The following is a 24089-nucleotide window of genomic DNA, read 5'->3' on the forward strand; positions in this document are numbered from 1 at the left end:
ATAAACTTTGTAAAAAAAAAATATATATATATCTTAGCAAAGCATGTCCAGCACAATGTACAACTTTATTGATTTATGTGGCTAATTAAAGCGTGTTTTTCTACTTTTATGAAAATTGTCCCTTTGCCACTGTAGAGCATCTTGAACTTCTTCAGATTTAAGAGCGTGTGACTGGTCTGGGAAACTTCACAAAGGATCATGTTTCAACATCAAAATGTGCTTTAAGAGGGCCATCCTCTCCTCATACAACTTTAAATAAGGTTGATTCACGGTTAAACCCTTGGAGGATTTAAATTAAGATAAAGATGTTGATCTTCATCTTAAGTGCATTGTTTTGTCTTGATAAGGTTTTTAAACATCTAAAAATAACAAAATGTTCGACTAATTCATACAACATGTCATAGTTATAAAGTTAAATACAGAAGGACCGTTTCATGTCGACACTCTTGTCTTCGAGTTCAGACTATAGAAGAAGCGATCCCACAAACCAGAACTAAACTGGGCTCCTCTGGTTGGTTTGTGGTTCTTCAATGAAGCAGTGTGGTCCGTCACGCTCATCGAGAGCCTGCGGCATGTGTGTTGGGCTCCTGTGGTCTAATATGGTCAATGTTTTTGGAGTAACAGCACAATGTGGCCTGTAAAACTGCTCAGGCAAGAGCTGCAGATACACAGAAGTCAGAACTGTAAGCATCTCAAGTGACTTTCATCTTATTAGTGAATCATTATGAGAACTGCTGTGAATTAATTTTTCATGGTTGAAGAGATCAGCTCTGGCATCTGCTCACCAATCAGGCAGAAAAATGCATCAATAATCAGCTCTCCTTCATTTTTGATTGACTGTTGATCGACAGGAAACAGTCATGCCACTGGTGGACTCCGCCAAAATAAAATAACAAATTAGACATTTCAGTGCAAAACCTTAAAAACTGACAATCGATTTAATTTTGTTTCTGTATTTTCACATAATTTGAAATACTGCCTCATGGTTTTATGCCTCCACCAACCAGTCAAGTTGCAGTTTACATTCATATACATATATGCAGTGAAGACTTTGAAGGAATCCTTAAATCTGCTTCGCCAATAAAGTTGATTGACAGCCAACGATGCTTCAAATATATATTATGCTATATATTATATATATTAGCAAAGAAGCTACAAATTCAAAAATGTGGATGCTTTACACACATCTTCAACCCGACAACACAGAAGATCGATACAACCAACACAATTTCTAAGTAGACGTCCAAGATCAGTGTCACCAATGTAATATCTGAACAAATCTGAAATTTGAGTTATTGTGTTGAATAATGGCTGGAAAAGTGTTTTTTGCAGAACAATATGATGTCATTACTTCACAATTTTAACTAATTAGACATTAATTAGTGTGAATGTTTTCATAATTTAGCATATGAATTCTTGAGCTATGGCCACAAACATGTTTTATGTGGTCACAGTGACCTTTGGTCACAAAAATCTAATCAGTTCATCTTTGAGTCCTCGTGAGCGTTTGTGCCAATGTTGAAATACTCTAAAGGCGTTTCTGATGTATCCCATTTACAGTAGGGGATGGACGTGAGGTCACAGTGACCTCTGACCTTTGACAACTAAAATCTTTTTCAAACGAGACCAAGTAAATGTTTGTGCAAGTTCAACAAAGTTTCCTTTCGGTGCTCTTGAGCAACCGCGTTCACGAGATTGGGAGGGATGGACAACCTGAAAACATGATGCCTCCGGCTACCACTAACTTACATCTAACTACAGTGAGGTGTTTTCTAAGTTAATTATCTAATGGCAAATAATATACAAAGTAAGTTTTTAGGAATGTTAAATGTTAAAACATGTAAGTGAGTAAAATATTTCTGTCTCAGTGATGTGGCTGTCTCACCTGTGTTTTGGCCCTCATGAACGGTGCACTGACGTTGCAGATCTTCTCATTCCTCAGTTTGTCCTCTGGGGAACACTCGATTTCAATGTCAGAATTGTCCTGAATCAAAATTAAATAACAGGAGACTTTTATTTTAATATTCATCTCCTGGTTACAACTAAGACTCCTCAGAACATCTCAGACATTTTACACGATTTGAGAAATGATGATGTGATGATTATACCTTGATTATGAGGCTAGAGAAGCGCAGATTGGGTGTGTAGGTGATATGGACAGAGGCATTGTAGGCATTCTCTCCTTTGTTCTCTAGCCGGACGTCCACCACCATCCTCCTCCTGTTTGCCTCCAGCACCCGCAGGGATCCCTCCGCCCCTCCTTCACTTTGATGGCGACAGAAAGCTCCACGAGACTGAACAGGATGCGCGCAGAACTGACTGGGAGGCAGCGAGGGAGGAAGACAAAGTTTAAATACACTAGATCTGTGTATTCCTGTGTGTGTGTAATCCACTATGTGTTGTGATGAATACGTGTGTACCTACTTTCGAGTCATCAGGTCGTTCATACTCTGCAGTGCCAGGTCCGGTATGCAGCGGTCGTCCTCGTCACAGCCGTTCCAGAAGGGCAGCTATCCAAAGAAAAAAGTTTTTCGTAAGTCAAAGAAACTACGAATCCTTTCCGTTTGTACTTTGATAGAATCAGATGATAATTTATGAGAGTGCATTTTAATAACTTAAAGACAGGATGAGTCTCTCACCTCAGTCCTCACAACAGTAGGCCAGCTTTCATCTAGAACCGGTCCCTGGTCTGGATCTTGCAGCCCGACTTGTACAGCAAACACTATGGGCCTCGCATAGTCTGTAGTCTCCTGATATAAAACATTATGTTCAAAGATTACTGTGTGCATTTACTCTATCGTGGCACTTTATCGATGGCACTCAAATACTTTTTGCTTTCAAAAGGTTTATACAAATGTACAGGAGACAGAAATACTCAGAAGACATGATGGTAATCTGATTTTTACGTGCAATGTTGGATTTAACCACTGTAGTGACCAATATCAATTATAATATTTTATGACCGAGGAAGCTGATGGAGGTCATTTTTTGTTGAAATTATACATTGAAATTGTACTCGTTATTGACCGAAATTATGTGTGTTCTGTGATTTTGTCAGAACTGAAATTATTTGAAACTAAGAAAAAAAGTCCAAAGCCACATTTTGACTAAAGAATCCCAGTTGCAATATACGAGGGTGAAGGTAAAAGTTCTGAGACTGTTCCTGCAAATGGAGCGCAACATGGTGATGTGCACGGAGCAGGAGGAAGCGATAACTTTTATTTATAAACAGTGTAGTTTTGTCGCTTGATCAACATCAGCACCTGTGTTACATGCATATTTGTGGCCGCAGGTACGTGTGCATTTATGATTTCAGCAGGACTTTGGACTTGAGCAGGATGCCCACAATTTTGTGTGAAACTTGGAAATTTGGCAACAGCGAACCTTAAAATGATTCAGAATGTTTACGAGAATAAAGCAATGAACCGGGCGAGATGTTTTGAGCGGCATTGGTATTTCAAGAGGGGAAAAATGTCACTGTCGAAAAGAGAAGAAGGCAAATCAGGCCTTGAGCTCAACCAGGTGGGTTTTCCTTTAACATTCACTTGGTTGTGCACCTTGAGTTCGTCCCCCACGGTCAGACTGTCAACACAGAGTTCTACTGGGATTATCCTGTGGTACGATGGCACATCTCTAACATGGCTTGCTCACAGTGCGTTGAAATCACACGAGTTTCTCATCCGCAACAACACCACTGTTGCTCCCCCAAAGAATTTGACATAAAATGTGATGTGTGCTCGCTGCTCAAGTTTCAGGTCCATTGGGGCATCAAAAGTGAGCACGGACCACTTGTCACAAAAACGTGTTTAATTATGGGGCTGAAGTTGATCACAGGACGTAACTTGGAATACTGACTCGTGTGAGTTATAGCTTCCACCTGCTCTGTGCAGGTCATGGTGCTGAGCTCCGTTTGTGCACGACAGGAACAGTCTCAACTTTTTGATTGCCTCTTACATAGTGTATATTTCAGCCAGCTCAAAAATTCAGAGCCAGAGTAAAACTCTGGGATACATTAGTCTGTGGGGGAGTCATTAATTGACAGAAAACATTTATAAACAAACAGAATCAGTTACATGAACAAATACAAGTTGAAGCCAATTCTCCGACTGCGAGTTAAGCAGGGTCTTTGGTTATTGAATGGTATTGGACTTTCCCTCAGCGTGGACCTCACCATGACATGGAAGTACATGTGTTCACAGGTCTCTTCTCCAGGAAGGAGGGTCAGATTTTGAGGCAGCAGCTTGCTCGGGTTGTCCATTATGGCCCGTGGATTGAAGCGTCTCTCAGCGATGGAAACGTTATACTTGATCCCTGGTGGGTCGTACAAAAAAATCAAGAGATTACATTTCTGTGGGAAACCATGAAAAATCCTGTTAGGGTTAAAGTGTGTCTAAAATAGATGAGTTTCTGTTTTCACTTAGGTTACTGCAGACTAATTGATAAATGGCAGCAACAGGCTTTGGTAAATGACCTCACTGCAAGTCAATATTAACTTGACTCTGAACATATGATGAATGTGTGACCAACATATACAAGAATCCAAACCCTCTAGCTTCAGAACTGAGTCCTTTCCAAACCACATTGTTTTAGAAACTTCTCATTTATAGCCTTGTGTTTGCATGACATGAGGAAAAATCTACAAAGGCATCATTTTTGCACGTGATATGTTTGGGGTCAACGACAGAATTAGAGAGCTGGAGAAATCCTCTGAAAAGATGTGGGCAGATAAGGGATAAAACTTTTTTTTTTTAAAGCTTTTCTCTCCTTTTCACCACATCACAATTAGCAGTATAACCTATAAACGTTTTTCCTCTTTTAATGAGAGGCAGTTAAGTCACAAAATACTTTTTAATATTGAAGCTCAAACTTGAACTGGTGAGCTTCACAGAAACATATCATCAGTAAAATAATTTCAATTCCTACAAAGGACATCTAAAAATTCATTGGATGAGTCTGTATAAAGACACAAATGACACAAATGTTAATATCTATCTGCATAAGTAATATGAACTTGACAGAGACAAAAAGCCCTCCATTTTATGTAAGAGACCACAGCGATCTCACAAACACCAGCACATCTGCCACGCATTACTACCCAGACACGACAATGAGAGGAAAATTAAATAAACGTGTTCCACTGTATGCAACCATGGGGAGACGAGATAACATGCTCTGTCCTTCCTGCACTATGTTTTGGCCCATCTGATAGATTTGATAAGGATGTCGGAGGGTCAAGAGGTTAACTCAGAACACGCTCCACCCCCCCCCCCCCCCCCCCACCAGCTCTTCGAACAAATTGTGAGCAGATTATAGCAGGTGGGTGACTTTTGGTGGCGCAGTACACGAGTTGTCTCCGTGCTTTCACCGCCACTAAAAGGAACATTTGATCGCACCCCAGTGGGTCAGATATACCGGTTTTGAGGGCAGCACACAGAAGGAGCTTTGGCAGAGCAACAGCAGTGAGATCAGAATCTCTTACTGTTAGTAAAGAAACATTTTGCTTTGGCGCCACTCTGCATGGAATGAGCCATCAGAGTTTTTACAGGCAGCCACATGCTGAAAAGTCAACTGGAGCCAGGACATGAAGGATATATATTCAAAAGGGATGAATGCCTTTTCTCACTTCAAAGCTGTCATGTTTCATTCTATCATCCAAACAATAGTTAAACTATACTGCAGCTTTGGATCCCAAAAATATTTCACTTCTCGTTTCAGTAAAAAAGGTCTGTTAAAGGTTAGAGAAGAAATTTTACTAAACGCTAGCAGTTTGAGTACGAAACATTTATTTTCTCCTCTTAAGGTTTGTTTTTTATCTATACATTTGAAAGGATGTGCAATAAATAAACTGCTGTGGTTCACTAATGGATGCATTTACATTGGGAAGATGATGACATCGGGTAAAGTCAAGGGGAAGAAACTTTACTAAATGTTTCCACAGCAGTGGATTATTTTTGCTGGCTTACCAATTTCCTGTGTGGGAGGGGGGGCTGTCCTGGCAGTGATGTTGAAACAAACGATGGCTGACATGCAGGTCACGTCTTTGCCACCTCTCTGACAGTCTTTGACAAATATGTTGACCTTACTGGGCTCAAAGCGGACGATGGTGTATATCCGGACGACACTCTTTGACCTGTGAGGGCATCAAGGTGTTACAGATGAAGAAAACCGATGAGCCGAAGAATAACATACTTTCACAGAGAGGGGGGATAAAAAAATTTTTAAATGTAATAATGACTTCATCACAACAAGGATAAAACAGAAATCTTTAAATATCTGATGAAATTCATTTAAAAAGTTGAGCCTGTTGAAATAACTGCAACAACAGTCTGTTATGTTTTTGACAACAGCATTATTTATTTGGTGAAATACTGACCAAAGCAGAACGGCGGCGCCAAGGGAACCTACTGCCAGGTCCACTAAACCATCATCGTTCATGTCCATTGTGCCATGGATACTACGGCCAAAGTACTGCAGGCCGGGAGCCAAATCTGCTGCAGCTATTCTCTGAAAAAAAGACGCAAAGGAGGAAATAAGCATACGTGGCTGACTGGAAGGTGATAAATGAAATTAAAAACTTATGACATGTTTTGGAAAATGATCAGCAGGAATATGTAAGTGTCGATGTAGCTGGTAGACTGCAACACACCGCCTACTGTACCTGTTTATATTTGCGCAGTATTCTGTTGTGCTGGCTGAAGAAAACATAAATGGCTCCTTTGTGGTCGTCCTCCAGTGGAGCTCCCACCACCAAGTCGTTGAAGCCATCGCCGTTCAGATCGGGGACAGGAGCGAGCGATGATCCGAAGCGAGCATTCTGGCCTCCGTTATGGATTTCCAACGCCCCTTCGAGGATGAAACGATTCTGAGGGTTGAAAAGAAAAAATACATATATCTGATAAAAGTTGTATATGTTACACAGAGAATCAAAGTCTTTCATAATTTGTTTTGGTTCTCACTTTATAAAAATTGCCCCCTGAGGAATAATATAGATTTCCCAGAGCGGGATATCTGGCTGCTCATCTCAATAAATGCAAAGCAACAAACAAGGTCAGTGAATAAAAACCCTTTCATGTTTTCAAAGCTTCAGTCTTATCCCAGCCATCAGGCCATGTATGAGCAACTTACTTAATGCTGCATCATGAATGGTAAATAGTAAACGCTCTGCATTTGTATAGCGCTTTATCACCTTAGCGGTCTCAAAGCACTTTTACACTGTTTCCCATTCACACACACATTCACACACTAATGAGGCTGAGCTGCCATGCAAGGTGCTCGCCATCAGGAATACATTCACACACCAATTAACAAAAACACACCAGTGATTTGCCATTGGGAGCAACTTGGGGTTCAGTGTCTTGCCCAAGGACACTTAGGCATGTGGACAGGGGGAGCCGGGGATTGAACCGTGGCACATTGCAAGACAAAAAAAAAAAAAGATTCTCAAAACTCAACTCTACCAGGAAACTGCGAGAAAAACTGCAACACTTTCATCGATGTAGAAATCAATTTCTGTCCCAGAGATAACATTTACCTCTTCCAGATCCACAACGGGGCTCACTGTCTGAGCTCAAGTCTCCCAGCTACTACCAAGTCACTCATAGCGCTTTGTACCCAAAATACGCAATTATCCTGCAAGGGCTTTAAGATCACAGAGGATACCTGATCATCCAGATACTATTGATATATATTTTCAAAGGAAATGTGATGTGCACATGCATAGAGAGCCTTTACAGTATGCATGTGTTATTCATATAGTATGAATACACACACCAAAACAAGCCAGGCAGCACAAAAGCTTTGTTGGAAACCAAAGTGTACGCCAAAAGGAAATTTTTTGAATAACATATTTACTGTTCGTTAGTCGAAGAAAGTCCTCTTGTACTATATGTCCTACTTACCGGAGGGATCCGTGCCTTCTGGCACAGCTTTGTTTTAGACTATGAGGGCCGATCTGTTCGTTAAATGATCTGCCATCCATTTATATAGACATCTCACAACGAGACCAAAGAAGTGATTGTTCTCTCTGCCTTCCATCCAGATGGGCTTGTTGTTTAATTTTTTTCAAAAGCATCTTTAGACAACTTATCATGTTGTCATTTCTACAGGAAAAGCAACAAACAAGGTTTTCTTCTAATCAAATGGAAGATAGAGTTTGGATCAGCTTCAGTGTTTTCCACAATCTTTTTTAATTCTTCCTGTTTGAACTGAAATATCTTAAACATCTGGCAACAAAAGAGTGAGGAATCTTACCTCCGGGTAGTAAAAGAACTAAAGAATGCCACATAGCTTCAGCATATTTATTTGAGGTCCTATTCTTAGCGAGTGTTAAGTCAGATGGGAGATATCCATGTCTTTAGAGGCAACCCGACTGGAAAGTTTTTCAAAGAAAGCAATCGGACAAACTGGAGCCAAATACTCGAGTCCATCAGTAGTGATGCATATCATTGCTCCACTTGGCATCACAGTTCCTAATATAATTTAGGGCTGTGAGATGAAATATGAGATCACTTGTTTTTTCAGTTGACTAAATGTGAAGGGAGTTGATTTAGGAAGGTAGCTTTTGGTTCTCGGCTACCTGATGTGTGCATGCGTGACAAAGAGGGAGATTGATAGAGTAACGGGGAAAAATACATTCAGTGCTCTTTAAATTTGAAACATGTGTTTTGTGAGGAGGCCATGAAGGGTCACGACCATTCTGCAGTGGCTCGGGATTAAGTTAAAAGTGCAACTTCTACAGTTATACGTGTTAGACAGCAAATCAAATGGTATTTTTGACCAGCTGCCAGACAGAAGGCAACTTTGTTCAGCTTTGGGCGTAGTTTTATTAACCCTTAAATTCTGGTTGTAGCCATGAGTGCTGCACTGATTGCTGAATTCTCCAACGCATCATTACCAGCCATACATTTCTGATAGGGCATGACAAACTTCTCATGAGGAGTTGAAATGAACAAAAAACAGGAAAATATCTGGTACATAAACAAGACAAAAGCCAAGCAGCATCAGCATCAACTTCAGCATACAAACATGTTCCCAATGATGATGGTAAACCTGCAGTAGCTAAATTTAAGCCCCTTGAGTACAGAAGAAACACGATGTCAACACAACATTAAAACGCTTCAGAAAGTCTAAGGATTTAAGGCAATGAGCTGGGTGAGCTGCTTTCAGTGGCATTTGTGTTTCAAGAGGGGCAGAACGTCACTGTTCAGGACCGTAGAAAACGCGGCAGGTTAGGAGTGCAACCAGCTGGGCTTTCTTTGACATTTCTCTGGTTTGTGCGCCATGAGATCGTCTGTCAGGGTCAGACGGTCAACATAGAGATTTACTCTGATGTTCTGAGGTCTCTGAGGGAAAACATTCTGCAGAAAAGGCTTGAACTGAGGCGTGATGGGCTTTGGGTTCTCCTACGTGTCAACTCGCTGCTCACAGCGCATTGAAAACCAGCAACAACAAAATTGGAGCTTGCCACCCAGCACCCATGCTCACCAGATTTAGCTCGTTGCGCCTTTTTCTGTTCCCCATAAATTTGACTAAATTTGATGTGCTGTCTGATCCAGTTTCAGGTCCATGTTGAAAAGTATTCATTTCCCTTTAACGTTTATTTCTGGCCTCCACTTTTCCAAAAGGGGAATATTTTCAGCTGTTTTTCTGCTAAATGCAGGTTCACCAAAAAGATGCTAACTGTGGTTAGCTGGGCAGCGTGCGTCCATTGTGTTGTTTTAGAGCCTTTTTGCTGTATGCAGCTGCCACTGCAGCAGAAAATGATACGAGGAGGACAGTGAGATCAAATCGGAAAGGTGAAAAGACACTGTAAAGCTCCATAGAGATGAGTGAAACTGAAGACTTGAGTGTTAATTCTGTTTGTTTGTCACCACATGCTACACGTTCCCCACTCAAGAAGACATGACATAAAAATATTGATGACAGCCAGATTTAACATACAAAATGTACCAAAAATCATGGCAATTCTTCAAATAACTGCACAGATTAAATGAAAGCTGATGCGCATCTATTCTAATGAGGTGGTGGACATGGAAAACATTTTTAGTCTGGACTGACTGATCAGCATTACCTCTCCTAAAGCTGACATTCCTGATAGCAGATCTAAAAATTGGCCTCACCATATGTGTACTAATGCAATAAAAAGGAATTTTTGAAATTTTTTTAATGTTAAGTATGTAGCATTATATTGTGGATGTTGAATATTTATTGTGACCACAATGACATATTTTTGAACCGGGGAGTCCAAACTTAAGTAGTTTCCCAGAACAGTATCACTGAGCATCATCTCCAGAAACACCTGAATCAACCACATCATGATTATTAATGAGCCTGAACATGTGGCCTTTCTGTCCTGACGATGACAGACACTTTTAAAGAGCGATTTCTGTTTGTGTTCTGTTTTCATGCTGGGGCAGCCACCTGTGATGTGGTTTGGGCTGCAATGCATATTTAAATACTTCTTCTCTGCCTGTTTGATTTATTCAGAACAGCTGAGAGCATTCATTATTCCGACGAGTAAGACAGACGTGGAATGCCGGGAAGTTTCCCTCTATTATAGAAACTTCTCGCCTCCAAATGGTTTTCTGGAAATGCTTTCGGAAGGGGCAGAATAGTTTCCTCTTGAGTTCATTGAACACATTGAATGAAAGTCTGCACGCTGGCATGGCAAAGTTCCTTCTCATTTGATCTGCACATTTAATCTGGACAAGGTCATGTGTCAAATGTCTGCCTGTGTTAACTGTGGCGCTGGAATGCAACACAGTCTGGTGCAGTGTGTGTGTGTTACTGGACACTTCTGGTGAGGTGTGTTAAAAATTACTGGGAACGTCTGGAGTTTGAACAGGTGCTGACCCAGTTCTGTGTCGTGTGTTGTTTGACTCAAAGTTGATTAATACCTGCACGTGGCCCGCCTCTGTGTATTTGTTTTAGTTGGGAGAGTTTATACCTACCAGCTCTGTGACCCTGTAGATGTAGACTTTTCCTTTCTCCAAGCCGGCGTTGAAGAACATCGGAGCGGCCACCAAAAGGTTGTCAGTTATACCGTCTCCGTCAATGTCCAAAGGTGCAATCTCGCTGCCGTAATAGGAGCCAATCTGAAACAACATTAAGGCAGATCTTCAGCATTTATCAGTAGGTTTATTGTTGCCTGTTACTAGGCAACAATAAACAGTGTTAAATATCACTGTGTGTTCTGAAATACTTCCTCCCTGAGTGTTATTTGCGTTTGATGATTTTTTATTTTTTATTTATTTTTTTTTTTTGTGGCTTTTGAACTTGAATATTGTAAGCAAATGTTGGCTTGCGTTGAGTCACAGCAAGTGGTCTAAGTCCTGCTTTTTCTTTTTATTTGGTAGATGCTCAGCCTGTGAGCGCTTCGTAGAGCAAGCCTGGATCAGTCACTGCACTGGATGCGACATCATCTATTGGTTTTCAGAGCAGAAACATCTGTCTATAAAAAAGCTCTTTTCTTGAGAATTGCGAGATCAAGAAAGTTTTGCATAGAAAAACATCTGCAGTTCTGGATGAGCTGCTGCTGACAGGATACAATGTAAGCTGCTGCAGGATGACTTCAGACTCACGGCCTGTGAACAGTTGCCAGTTATGAGTGTCGCGGTCATTATCACACACAGCCACATCCTCTTGAAATGATGACCCTGTTTAAACTCGATGTGACTAAAACATTAGGATTAAATCCCTGCAGATTATTTGCTGCACAATCAAAATCATAGAATTTTAAATATATAAGAAGAAGAACAATAATTTATAGTATGAAATCGAACAAAAAACTAAACGGTAATGGAGATTTCAACCCTTCATCTACAGTGATTTTGTTCACTGGTGCAGTTTATGTCATTTGCACGGGAGTAATGGAGCACAGACGTCTTATTGAGCTCAAATTTCAAAATAAAAATCCTTTTGGCTATTGGTCTTTTCCACTGAAAAATATGACGTCATGATAATTTTTCCGGCCATTCCATCTAATTTTATTTGTTCATGATTTGGAATTATTCTAATGTTTTCCAAAGTTTAATAGAGAGGATATACTCCTTACCAAAATGTAAAAAACAGACACAGAGAAGAGATCTAGCCCAAAATCTGGCTTTACCACACTGCTGGTTCTGATCCTGGTTTTCATGGACATTAATGAAGAACATTAGGAGACGACCCTTTGAGGACGTTTTTTTCTTTCTTTAAAAAGCTGTAGCTATCTGCATTGTCATTAGAATAGAATATTTTCTCTTTAAGGCCTAATATCTAATTAATTAGGGACATATTTTCAGATGGACCACCAGAACACTGATCAAAAGGTGTGTATTTAGCGACTGACACCATAAGGACGAGTGGAAAAAATGTATTGACTTTGTATTTCATGAGAGACTTTGACGCTTTTTGAATGGGATTCTATTGGAGCCAGAGGTTTTTTTGAACCAGCTCCTAGTGGCCCCCAGTGGTAATGCACATTAAAGCTCTACTGCATTGGCTCCGCTTCGTTAGACCTGGAGAATACGTACATTTTTATGTCTTGCGTCTTGGTCTCTGCGTACAAATCCAGTAACTGCACTGATTCTGTTTAAATAAATTGACTTCGTCACCAAATTTGTTCTGCTTTGTGCTGGTGGTATCAAAACACCACTGGCAGAAAGCAGGGCGTGTTGCTGATGGGCTGAAAGCAACTTGTAGGGTAAACTGGAACTGTGCTACAAAAACCCATGACATGAGAATAACTTGTTGTAGTGTAATCATATACAAATCAACACAAAGGAACTTAAAGTACCCTAATTTAGCTGCTTTTCATCAGTTTCAGTGCAGTGGACAATATTTTCTGACACTCCATGTTTCACTGTGCTCCAAAGCACATTAGGACTGCATCAATGTCCATCTGGGATAGACTTTTTTTTTTTAATATATAAAGTATGCTAAGTGCTGGATGCTACAGTACCTGCTGGCCTTTGAGGGAGTGCAGGATGGTGAGGTTGCCCGAGTTCTTCAGGGTGAAGATGATGACTTTCCCAGTGTGGTTAAATCGTGGAGCTCCCGCTACGAGTAGACGACCGTTTATGGCTGACACCACAGACGTCACAGTATAACCTGGTGACGTGAAACACAAACTTGACTCACAGATATCAACCTGCTGAAGTGTGTAGATTTGTCTTACACACCCTCACAAAAAGTAACCAATGAAGGATATTCCTATTAAGCTCCATCAGGCACTACACTTTGCTCCTTTTTGTTTTACATGCAAAGAGGGGTGGACCTGCTCTTTAGGTTGATTTTAAAGCAGTGATCTGCATAACATTTTTTAAATGTTGCAATTTGAGGAGTGAAAACTCAGTGAGCTTCGTTCAGTTACGCAGAACTTGAAGTTCTGGTTTCTCAGGTTTCTCAGATTTCCTTTATTCCTTCTTTTCCCACTAAAAATTCCACTTACTCTCTGTATACTTTTCCCCCTTCATCTCTCATCTTTATACCTCTTTTTTTTTCCACAGCTTTAACTTTCTCCCTGCTTGTCCAAAATTATGCTTCCACCTCATATTACTATTGAGACTAGAATGGCTTCTATTGGCAGCCTGGTGGATAAGCTCAGACACAAACCGCTGATGGTGAAAGCAGAGGTCTGTGGTGGTGGACTGAGATGAGGTTGGATATGATGGGAAGCACTCAAGCAATGGGTACACTTTAATAGAGATGGGCTGCTGCTAGGACAACTGGTGCTAAACCACAGGTCTTTTATTAGGGCAGCCATATATCTTCCCAACAAAAAAAAGAGGATGTGAACAGAAACTAAAGTCTGATGATCATGAGAGCAAAGAGCTCAAGAGGTCTCCAAGTTTAAAATAACATCATTATACTTTCCTTGCATCTCTTGTCTTAATTGTTAAAACCAAGCAGCAACCAAAAATGATGGCACCCATTGGTTTGGGAACTGCTGTTATGAAGACTTGGATTTGGATTTTGCCCGTCGCCATCTTGCCAGTTCAGAGCGGTATAGAGCTGGAAGTGACCATTTGGACAAGTTGGAGAGGAGCAATCGGTCGATCTGACTCGAACTGATTACAAACCTGACAATGCGTCCTGCTCACCGATAGCGGAAAACTGACTGCAGCACATCAATCAAACAGACACGCCCCCAAAAAACGCATCTTTTAGTGTTTTTTTTTTTTACTGTTTTATTAATGACGGGATTTTAAGATGGATCGACAAAAAACGAATAAGAAGGAGTGACTTTAGCTAGCAAAACCTTGGTAACATGTGGAAGAACTTTATTGACTTTTAATTTTATTAGAGAAGTTGAAGAGGAGTCTATGGAGCTGGAGGCTTTTTCATGCCAACCTGTAGTGGCACTCGGTGGTGTCGCAGCTTAAGGCACTTCTGCATTTGCCTAATTTCTCAGACCCGGAAGCTCCGTCCACTTTATATGCAGTCTATATGGTTACGTGTCATCCTGATTTTTTTCACTCTTTCAAGATTTCTATATGGTGTCACTCACCCAAGTAGGCCCCGTGGTTTTTGAGCTCTTCGGGGAACTCCTGAGTGTAGGACGACTTTAGAGGGACCACCTTCCCCTGTCGGGTTTCCTTCAGCACCGCTCCGTTCCAATCGTAAGCCCCAACAGCACCCACCAGAATCCCATCCTGGAGGTAAGGTGCAGTAAAATTACTTCTCAATGTATTTATTATGCTCACAGCTGAGTCACAGAGAATTATTTGGTTATACTGCCAGAGCTGCATACAGCATGGTAATTACTGTAAATTATGCGAATACACTAATGGAACATAATACTGTCTAACCACCATGTTGGAGTGCGGACTGTGTGTTTGGCTCACCTTAGTTTCAGTCAGATTAATGATGGTGTGTGTCCACTTGTGGTGAAATGTTATCTTGGTAACATTGACAAATACAAACTCTGAGTTGGGGTCTCACTACATTTCTGCATTACTTTAAATGGATATGAGGAAAATCAAATCAGTTTATACCTCTTTCTCTCTCCTGCAGTACATAAGATCACTTTTATGCTTCAAAAACATATTCAGGTTTTTATACAAATCGAGCGTCAATCTTAAAATGCATAAGTGAACTAAATTTAATTTAAGTATCCTGTCATCTCATGAGAAAATAAGGCACCTTCAAAAACCTCCATGTTTACAGGTTATCAATAGATAGCTTTGAACGACACAATTTTTTTTTTTACCCAATCAGCCATGAACTCATTAAATATGTAACTATTTTGAAAAAAATTTTTTAAAACCATTTCAGACAATTTAATTCACTTATCTTTATCAAGTTGATCTTTTACGGTTATAAACAAAAGATCACAATATTTCACGTGCAAAAAAACCAAAATGGTTCTCTCCGATCACACACTGGATCAATAATAAAATCAGAGCTTCTTCTTCTAAAGCAGCATATTTCAGTATGAAGAGGGAGTGTACTAGCTCTAACCCGAGCATAAACAGACAGATTATTAAGAACATAAAAAACATTTAACTTAATTTTTAAAAAGTACACAGCTTTAGTTTCCTCCAGAATTCATTTTCCCAGTGACGTTTCACTCTGTGAATCCTTCTCTCCTTTTGATTATGAACGTCCTCCAGCTTTAAAAGTAATCTTAAAACCCATGTTTACAACGCATATAATATAGGTTCTTTATCCAGGGCTCATTTTGTTCCATTTGAGCCGTCTATTATTACCCATCTTGATTGATTACCCTATTTAACAGCCACAACAAGCCTTCCACAGAAACACAGGGATGTTAACCCCTTACCTCCTGTTATTGCTCAAGAAACTATGAATAAATGACGCATTTTCACATAATAATAAACCACCGCACACAAAGGAAGCTGTCTTGAATTTTAGTACAAATCACTGAATGTTGATCAGTGTAATTTTAACATCTCATTCAACAATGGAAGCATACAAGCCAGTGCAATTAGCTTCAGACCCGAGGAGGAATTGAGGAGAAATGTTCTATATTCCACGGTTCACCATACTTTGTATCCCTGACACTGTAATTATAGGCTCCCTCTGCTTAAAGAGCTCCGGTTTTTTTTCTTTTTCTTGCTGTACTAGATATGCCGACAGCACACTTTCCAGTGTTCGAGCGCGTGCTGGACAGCCTGCGACTCCTTCCTGAAAGACGGAACAGTGTGCTCACCACGCTTGCAACTACGTCACTCTCTAACAGCGACGTTATGCCACTGTGGTTATCTGTTTTGGTCAAAATGGTCTCCATGGCAAACAAATTAAACTCCAAAACAGTTCAAGCTCATAAACCAGTGACCTATTTCTACTGCAGTTGCATGTATAGAGGTTCAGCTTGCTTTAGTTCGGATGTCATCTATTTGTTACCGAAGGAGGCTGGAGCTGAGGTTTACATAAACATACAGCAGTGTACATCGAATGTATACATATTATACCAGCTGAACAAACAAGTCATGTATATTCGTCACTGTGGTTAGAACAGGAATTAATTTTGCATAGAAGCTGTGAGCTGCACAATTTTACAAATGCGCATCCTTGATATTATTTTCACCTTTGTTTAGTTCCAGTAAACAAACAGCAGATGAAGAAACTGCGACAGTATGTATGCAGACACAGACGTCTGCAAAGTATATGACATAAGCGGCCTTCAGTGTTGGCACTTATCACATTCAGGAAAACCATCTGGGCCTTCAGGACTGTTTTTCTCCTCTGGAGCTCTGACATTCTTTCCAATAAGTTATCCTACTCTCAACACTCAGGTTGGTGGAGAGCATCTCTGGAATCTGTGGACGCAGTTTCCAGCCATTTCTGCCACCCAGCTGCTATATATGTCCCTTTTCATCATAAATTGGATATATTTATTTCTCCCAGAGCGAATCACACCGTGAAGTGGAACTGGAAAATCAAAGCAGTCGCATCAGCAAATGTCTCTGAAGAGCCAAAGAAAGAGAGGAATGAAAATCAGCAAATTGGTAAGACGAGCAGGTACAGTGGAGATGCGCCTTATCTTCCTCTTCTAGCTGTGTCACTCTGAAAGCCAGCACACCTGCAACTATCTGCTCTCAAGATACAATCAAAAACAGCTCGGGAGTCAAGGGGAAAAACAAGCTGGCCTGTCTCGATCCCGTCTCAGCGTCTCACTGATATGTCTCCCCGGGGAACAAGCGGTGTCTTATTTCCCATCACTGCGTGGCTGAGGTGGAAAAAGGCAGTCAGTGGCTCCTAAATCAGGAAGACCTAAACCTCGGGGGCCACACAGCCGACACCTCAAGGGGGACCGGAGACTGACAAATGGCAGATTAAGTCGAGGAGTTATGATGCAACAGAAATTGAGACAATGTGTGGTGTTGCACACGTTGACAGACGGAATGAGACGATGTGGTAGCAGAACTTAAGACTCACCTCGACGTTGTGCGCGGAAAATCCAGCCTGAGACATCTGGAGGCCAAACGCGGTCCCGTTCTTACTGGTTCCTGTGTAAACACGGCAGTCTTTTAGAGGTTTGAACGACTACAGCAGGAGAGACTTCATCTTCCAGCCACAGTCTTATTCTAAAAAGCATTGGAGCCTCAATGTGAACATTTAAGGGATTTAAGAGATATTTTCAGGTTGCAACAAATGATTACTTTCTTATTCAGTTTAATGTATTTAATTAATAAATCACTTAACTTGTAAAAGTTTGACGTTTTTAAGAAAATGCCAATCACAATGAGCAAGTTGACATTTTCAAAATGCTAATTTGAGCATACTCATATAACAGAGAAATAAAGTAACATTTGGGAGCTTTGATTTGCATTTTTCAGTATTTGTGCTTCATAAATAACTCCATAATTGAATTGATTATGAAAAGAAAATGATAAAAATTATATCATTCAATTCATACAACAATCAGATAATCTCTCTTTTTGAGGTTATTTTGGTTTAACTTTGTTACAATCCAAGAAGAGCTGAAAGATTTCCATGCAGATATAGAAGAACTTTTCGAAGCCAAGTAAAACCTTCCAAACTGAAGATGCGTTCTCCGAGTGCATCCACGATATCTTTCAGCGCCGACTCGTCTGTCACATTAAAGAAGTGTTTGTCGTCTGGGTCGCTGGCGATGTACTTGATTTCATTGAGGAAGGCCTCAGGATTGATTCCTCTACGGTTGTAGTAGCCAAGCACCTGTGGAGATTCGATGAAACAATCTGTCACTGTGTGCTCAAAGCTCTTGAGTGTCAACCAGTGTGAAATGAATCTGCCACATTTTAACAGCCATTTTAACAGGATAACATTTGAGAAGGTTTCAGAGGATTTGGGGTTTTCTACATCGATGCCAGTGCTGTCGCCAATTCCAGTTGGTTTTCCACCAAATTATTTCAGTCTTTTTCTTTGATGGCCAGCTGTGTGCCATTTGCCATAGTGGCAGTAGCACAAGCCAAACAGCTATGTGGTCAGGAGGAGATCATTTACACCTATAACTGCAGCATATGAGTAGAGCTGGTGGTGTTTCAGTGCTGCACTGGAAACCAACCATCAGGAAACCAAGCCAAAACTCAATTCTAACCCAGGCGGATAATTAACGTTGCAGACTCACAGCGATGGCATAGCGGGTGATGCCATCCTTCTCGCTGTCCTCGATGGCTTGCTGCAGGTCGGCGCTGTCATGTGACTCTCCGTCAGTTATCACGATCATCACCTTCTTGGCGCCACGACGACCTCCTTGTTTGAAAGCTTGTGAGCTGAGAGAGCATGTTTGATACGTTTAGTGAAGTAAATGACAGACCGGTGATGTAATGGTGCTCATTTGTATGCAGTGATCTACTGTACCGGGCGATGTTGATGCCCAGAGCTGTGTTGGTCTCCTCTCCACCTCGCTGGTTGATGCTGCGCGCCCTTTGCACCACCTCCTCCACTGACTTGTAGTCGCTGAGTTTGAATTCATGGACCACTTTCTCGCCGTACTGAACGACTCCAACCTGCCCGAAAGAAACACAATGATAGTGATCGCTGAGAATTAATAAGAGCTCGGTCTTCTTGCTGTTAATTGCAATAATAATTAAAGGTGAAATATGAGTGGCCTATAAAAAACAAACTCGAAAAGACTTTTGTGTAAATGAAGTACAGGATTTAGATCTATCCAACAGGGAACATTATCAATCAATTTTTGTATCTTCCTTTAGTATTCTTTCCTTTCTTACACACCTGTATTTGACCTGGTCCGATATAGAACTTCTGAAGAATGTTGATGAGAAAAGCCTGCACTTCGTACCAGGGGTAGATGGAGTTGGAACCATCGAGAACGATCACTATGTCCATATAGGTTTCACATCCTGGAAAGAATAGGAGAAAGCAGATGTTCATAAATGAGGGGAATAATCTCCCTGCTGTGACTGCGACCATTGGTGAATCTTTGTCAAAATACGAATGATATTTTAAAGCTTACGCTGAAAGGCAGGCGCGATCGTTCTGGAGAACTTGAAGCTGGCGTTGACTCTGGAGCATATGCCAGTGCTGTAGTAGGAGCTGCCACACTCGTAGGACCATAGCGGCCCACATGCCTGAGAAAAAAAAAAGCATTTATACAAGCAACATTATCAACCTCAGCGTATTACAAAACGTTTATGCTGCCAGAGATTTTCTGTAGGGAGGGCAGAAGTAATAAAAAGACAGATTGTACCTCTTTTTTCCATTTTAAAGTCAGCAGTGTTATTAAATGTGTTCTTACTTACTAAAAAAAAGTCTGCAGCAACAGACCACTACTGTGCATTATATGTCACAGAGATGGATCCCATGAGTTTTAAAGTCCTTCTCACCACAAAGCTGTTATCTTTAGGGTTAGATGTCAGCGTCATCCCCAGTCTCATCTTGTCCTTTCGCTCAGACACGTTGGTCAAAGATATCCTTCCTTGAGGGCAAAAAGAATTTCACTGAGAGGATCTCAGATGCAATTTCAGACATACACAAATATGCAGAGCAAACAGAAGTCCCGCCATCTGGGACTTTTGGTTTGTTATTGCTGTCTGGCCGGGCTAAAGCTGCGTCTACATCCTCAGTTGTAAATGTTTACTCGACAAAACTTCATGCGAGTACCTAACCGACACGACACATGCAACCCGTCTGAGGAGACACACAGTAAAACGTGTGGTAAAACACACAAGCGGAAACCGGTTTTCTTTTTTTTTTATAATATAATGGGGAATGATTGGTATGGTACCCATACTTCTGCCTCACACATGTCACCGTGGTGCTTAATGACACACATGCAGAAAAGCAAGCAGGCAGATCAACACCTATACCATACATGCAAACACATTGATCCAGATGTTGACCATCCATGATTGTCTGATACTGTATGCAGAGTATTGGTATTTCCTGGTAAAAAAAAAAAAGAGTTTTGTGATACTGTACCTAAGTTGAGCTTGGAGCAGCCATTGCCGTTGGTTCGTTTGCTCAGTGAGCATTTATAAACATCTCCTGTTTGGTAAGGGCCATTCATTTCATACGGGGCCCCGACTAATAACCTGCAAAGAATACAAAAGTTAGAATTACTTCAGTGTTCAACAGTATTAAAGTGTGCTTTACACAAGACTCAGTCGCTGTCTATTGTCCGTAAACAGTTAAATTTTTGTCAGCAGTAAACTCTCTCTGGGAATCTAACTGTTAACTGTTACCATCAGTGACCCAAACAAAACCCACGGACCGATCTAGAAGATTTTAAACCTTTAGTTTTCCAGGGAAGTAACTGCGTTTAATCACATCCAGCAGCTCTACACCTCATATTCATAAACACTTCCACACAGTGACAGCCAGTAGCTGGCCGGCACAAACGGTCTTCTCTGAAGTGTTACATCCTCAATATACAACCGGATCTCCTTAGAATATTTACATTAAATTCAATTCAAAACTTTATTATAGATTCAGGTCCAGATAAAACACAGAACATCACATAGACATGACTTATTGTCAAAAATAAGTATCTCAGCACAATTTTCTCATTTTTATTTAGTAATGTGATTATTAAACTAAACATACATGTGTGGTTGCTGCCACCCTCTCTACTGTTTTCAATGTAGATGTGCCGCAGAAATTAGGCAAAAGGGAGTGAGGGCGGCTGCCTGCACAGCTCTGAGCTGCTGGCTTCAGATTTCATGATGATTCAACTTTTTGGACTACAGCTTGGAAAATGATAAGGGATCTGATTTTGCAGGTGTCTCAGTTATCTGAATGACACGCAGAGATTTCTGGATGACAGCAGCAGATGTGACCGCTCACAGTCTGAAAGCCTGAAAGTCTGAAAGTGCTCGAATCATTGACTGTATATAAGAATGGTTTTAGTTTTCGGGTCTGAAAAATTAATCCACTGCAGCAGTGCCTTAAAGTGCCATACCACTGAGAGCCACTAGGGGCTGGGCCAGAAAGCCTCTGACTTCAATAGACTCCCATTGAAAAAATATCAAGTTCTCTTATGAAATACAAAGTCAATACATTTTTCTCCACAAGTCATTATGGTGCGACTGGCAAAATTCACTCCTTCTGATCAATGTGCTGGTGGTTCTTCTAAAAATAGTTCCATCATTAATTCGATGTTAAGCCTCAAGGAGAGCCATGTTTCCGGGCCACAACCAAAATGCCAGATTTAAGGCTTCAACACGGCACTTCACAAACCAAGGAGTGGATGCTGCCTGGCTCGAATTCAGGGACTCACCTCAGTTATTACAGTTTATTGGAGGTGACATGTGAGCCAAATATTATATTGATTCAACCAGTAGTTGTTCAGCACCAAATATGTCAATCTTAGGCTGGAGCCACAGGAATGTTTGAATATATTTATACAATATGAAAAAGAGAAAACTTGGGGGAGATCAGCAGCGGTTCCACAGCAGGTCATTGTGAAGCGATGTGGAGAGCATGGATTGGGGAGAATTGATGAACACTGGCACGGTTATAAAGCGCACTAATTGGAAGGATGGACTGGAGTCTTTGAATGATTGGATGGGACAGAAGCTCGTGACAGACTCAATGCCTGCCCGAACTACTGCGAAGCTCCAGAAAGTTTCATTCAGTGTGGATCATGAGTGTCGGTATCAAATTTCTTTGCAAATCAACTCAGACTTTTAAGTCAAGAATAATATATAAGTGCTTTGGCACAGGCTGTAGCCAAGTAATGTAAATCATTAATAACATAGTCATAATAGCCATATATGAATGTTAATTGTCAATGTTAAGTGCTGGATTTAGAGCCTGACTGAAGGATTCCGATGACTCGATTCTTTAAAGGTCTCTTAACCCACCAATCACTGCAGCAATGATGCTTTCATTGGGATGCCTGAGGGAAATAACTATTTAACTTAATGAGGGCTGTCAGATGAATAAAATCCAATGAGAGCAATTTTGCCATTACAGACCACCGTTGGATTTAAATGTCCTCAAAGAGCAGCGCTAAGTGCTCGACATTCTTTTCCTGTGACATAGTGTTTGTGAGGAGCCAGTCCTACACTTGACTTCACAGTAGGTTTCCTCTGCGGGTTCAGCGTGGTCTTACAAATGCCAAAAGAGGGTTTTAGATGACTGGATGGGATGGAGGATATAAGTCATCTGGTGGGACTTCAGGGCTGATGGAGGGTATAAAGACCTCGAGGAGGCCTATAAATCAAAAGTATAGATAAGAAATCTGTGTTCTTTAAACACATGAAAGTGTGTTAAAGCCATTTTATTCTTTATTAATGATCTCTTTATGTTCAGCCATTAATGGGTTTCATATCTTGTGATGTGTGTCTGTTGTATCACATTTAATCTTTACATTAAATGGATCACCGTTTTGTATGTCTCAATGCTGCATTGTTGCCACAAGATTCATCATCCAGTTGCCTCAGGTTTTAAGATATCTCAACAGATAACATGACACAGGCAAACTACCTTTGTGAATTTGAATACTCAGTGCACACAATACAACCTATATATACTCTTAAAGCTGCTTTGCCTGAAACCCAAGTAGAAACTACAATATCAGCATTTAGAAACATGCCATACTAAAAGCAGAGTATGTGAGGCTTTGATGTTTAATTTTTATCAAAGTAATATCAGCTACAATTGAGCAAACTGTCCTTCTAATTCTTTCTGCAATCACAGAAAAAGAATCCGCAAATGTGTCGAATTTGTTTATGTTACATTTAAATGGTTTTGTAAAAGCCAGAGAAAGAGAAAGAAGATACTACCAGCATATTTTAAAAAGGTCAAATGTTAACCTGACACAAAGATTTACAGCACCACTCAAACTTTTGAGGTATAACAGTATGACAAGATGTATTACCTATTGATAGAGGACGGTGTGTCTTATTTAAGAGTTAGAATTATCATTAGTTCTCTGCACGGCACATCCTGAGTTTTAAAATGCAATAAATAAAAAAATCATTTGTATTTACAGCCTTCTCACGCTGAACGGGCTGTGGCCGAGTTGTGGAAAAGGAGAAGAAATATGATCAATGTCTGTTATTGCAAATACATACTGTATTAGCACCATGAATTAGCGGTAGAATTGGTAGCTAATGGTTAATTTTATCTTGGCAATTATTCTGTATTGTTCACAACTGCGTCTCAACTCCAGTCTTCATCAGTGGGGTTTTTTCACACGAGTTGGGCTAGGCTTTAAATGTCAGGTTGTTTCCTGAACTAATCACATTCCTGGTAGAGCTTCAGTAAATCCAGTAGGTCAGCTAGGAATTTAAACAACAGTGCAGTCCAAGTGAAAATTACAGGGAATGCAGCGGGCAAAGGAGCAACTTCTAGTTCAAGGAAAGATACTCGACACTGCATTATTGCGAAAGCAGACCATGGCCAACGTCCTTTGGGGACTTCGAGGGTCAAAGTCTAACAATTAAAAGAAAGACACATATTCAGGTTCAGGATTTCTAGCTCAGGGTCATGATCCCTAATCCAGTATTTGGTGGGAAAGGACTACGTTCAGACCCTCACATATAATTGAGTAAGGTTGGCATGACATAATATGAGGTGAATGTTTTCAGCGGAAATCAAAGATGTCCTTATAATATATAGTATAGTATAATTAGTATGCTCTTCATTATTAATAGTCCCTCCATCCATTGTCTACCACTTATCCAGGGTCTGGT

The 24089-nt window shown here is 40.6% G+C and overlaps 1 protein-coding gene across 1 annotated transcript in view; it reads right to left on the bottom strand.

Annotated features, from left to right (window-relative positions):
- Positions 1–24089, bottom strand: part of itga11a (integrin, alpha 11a) — a 62673-nt gene that overhangs the window by 8696 nt on the left and 29888 nt on the right. Inside the window, exons 3-21 of the mRNA XM_069165743.1 lie at positions 20371–20483; positions 19776–19867; positions 19406–19520; positions 19165–19292; positions 18790–18938; positions 18557–18701; positions 17979–18144; positions 17383–17453; positions 14489–14633; positions 12941–13089; positions 10950–11093; positions 6659–6862; positions 6374–6504; positions 5964–6130; positions 4172–4311; positions 2640–2750; positions 2425–2510; positions 2109–2319; positions 1886–1984 (exon numbers count right to left, since the gene is read on the bottom strand). Coding sequence (XP_069021844.1) covers positions 1886–1984; positions 2109–2319; positions 2425–2510; positions 2640–2750; positions 4172–4311; positions 5964–6130; positions 6374–6504; positions 6659–6862; positions 10950–11093; positions 12941–13089; positions 14489–14633; positions 17383–17453; positions 17979–18144; positions 18557–18701; positions 18790–18938; positions 19165–19292; positions 19406–19520; positions 19776–19867; positions 20371–20483 — 2566 coding nt within the window. The remainder of the gene's footprint in view (positions 1–1885; positions 1985–2108; positions 2320–2424; positions 2511–2639; positions 2751–4171; positions 4312–5963; positions 6131–6373; positions 6505–6658; positions 6863–10949; positions 11094–12940; positions 13090–14488; positions 14634–17382; positions 17454–17978; positions 18145–18556; positions 18702–18789; positions 18939–19164; positions 19293–19405; positions 19521–19775; positions 19868–20370; positions 20484–24089) is intronic.

This window comes from Embiotoca jacksoni, unplaced genomic scaffold (assembly GCF_022577435.1).
Source record: "Embiotoca jacksoni isolate LCO1_2020_lvr unplaced genomic scaffold, fEmbJac1.0.p SCAF_35, whole genome shotgun sequence".
NCBI lineage: Eukaryota > Metazoa > Chordata > Actinopteri > Embiotocidae > Embiotoca > Embiotoca jacksoni.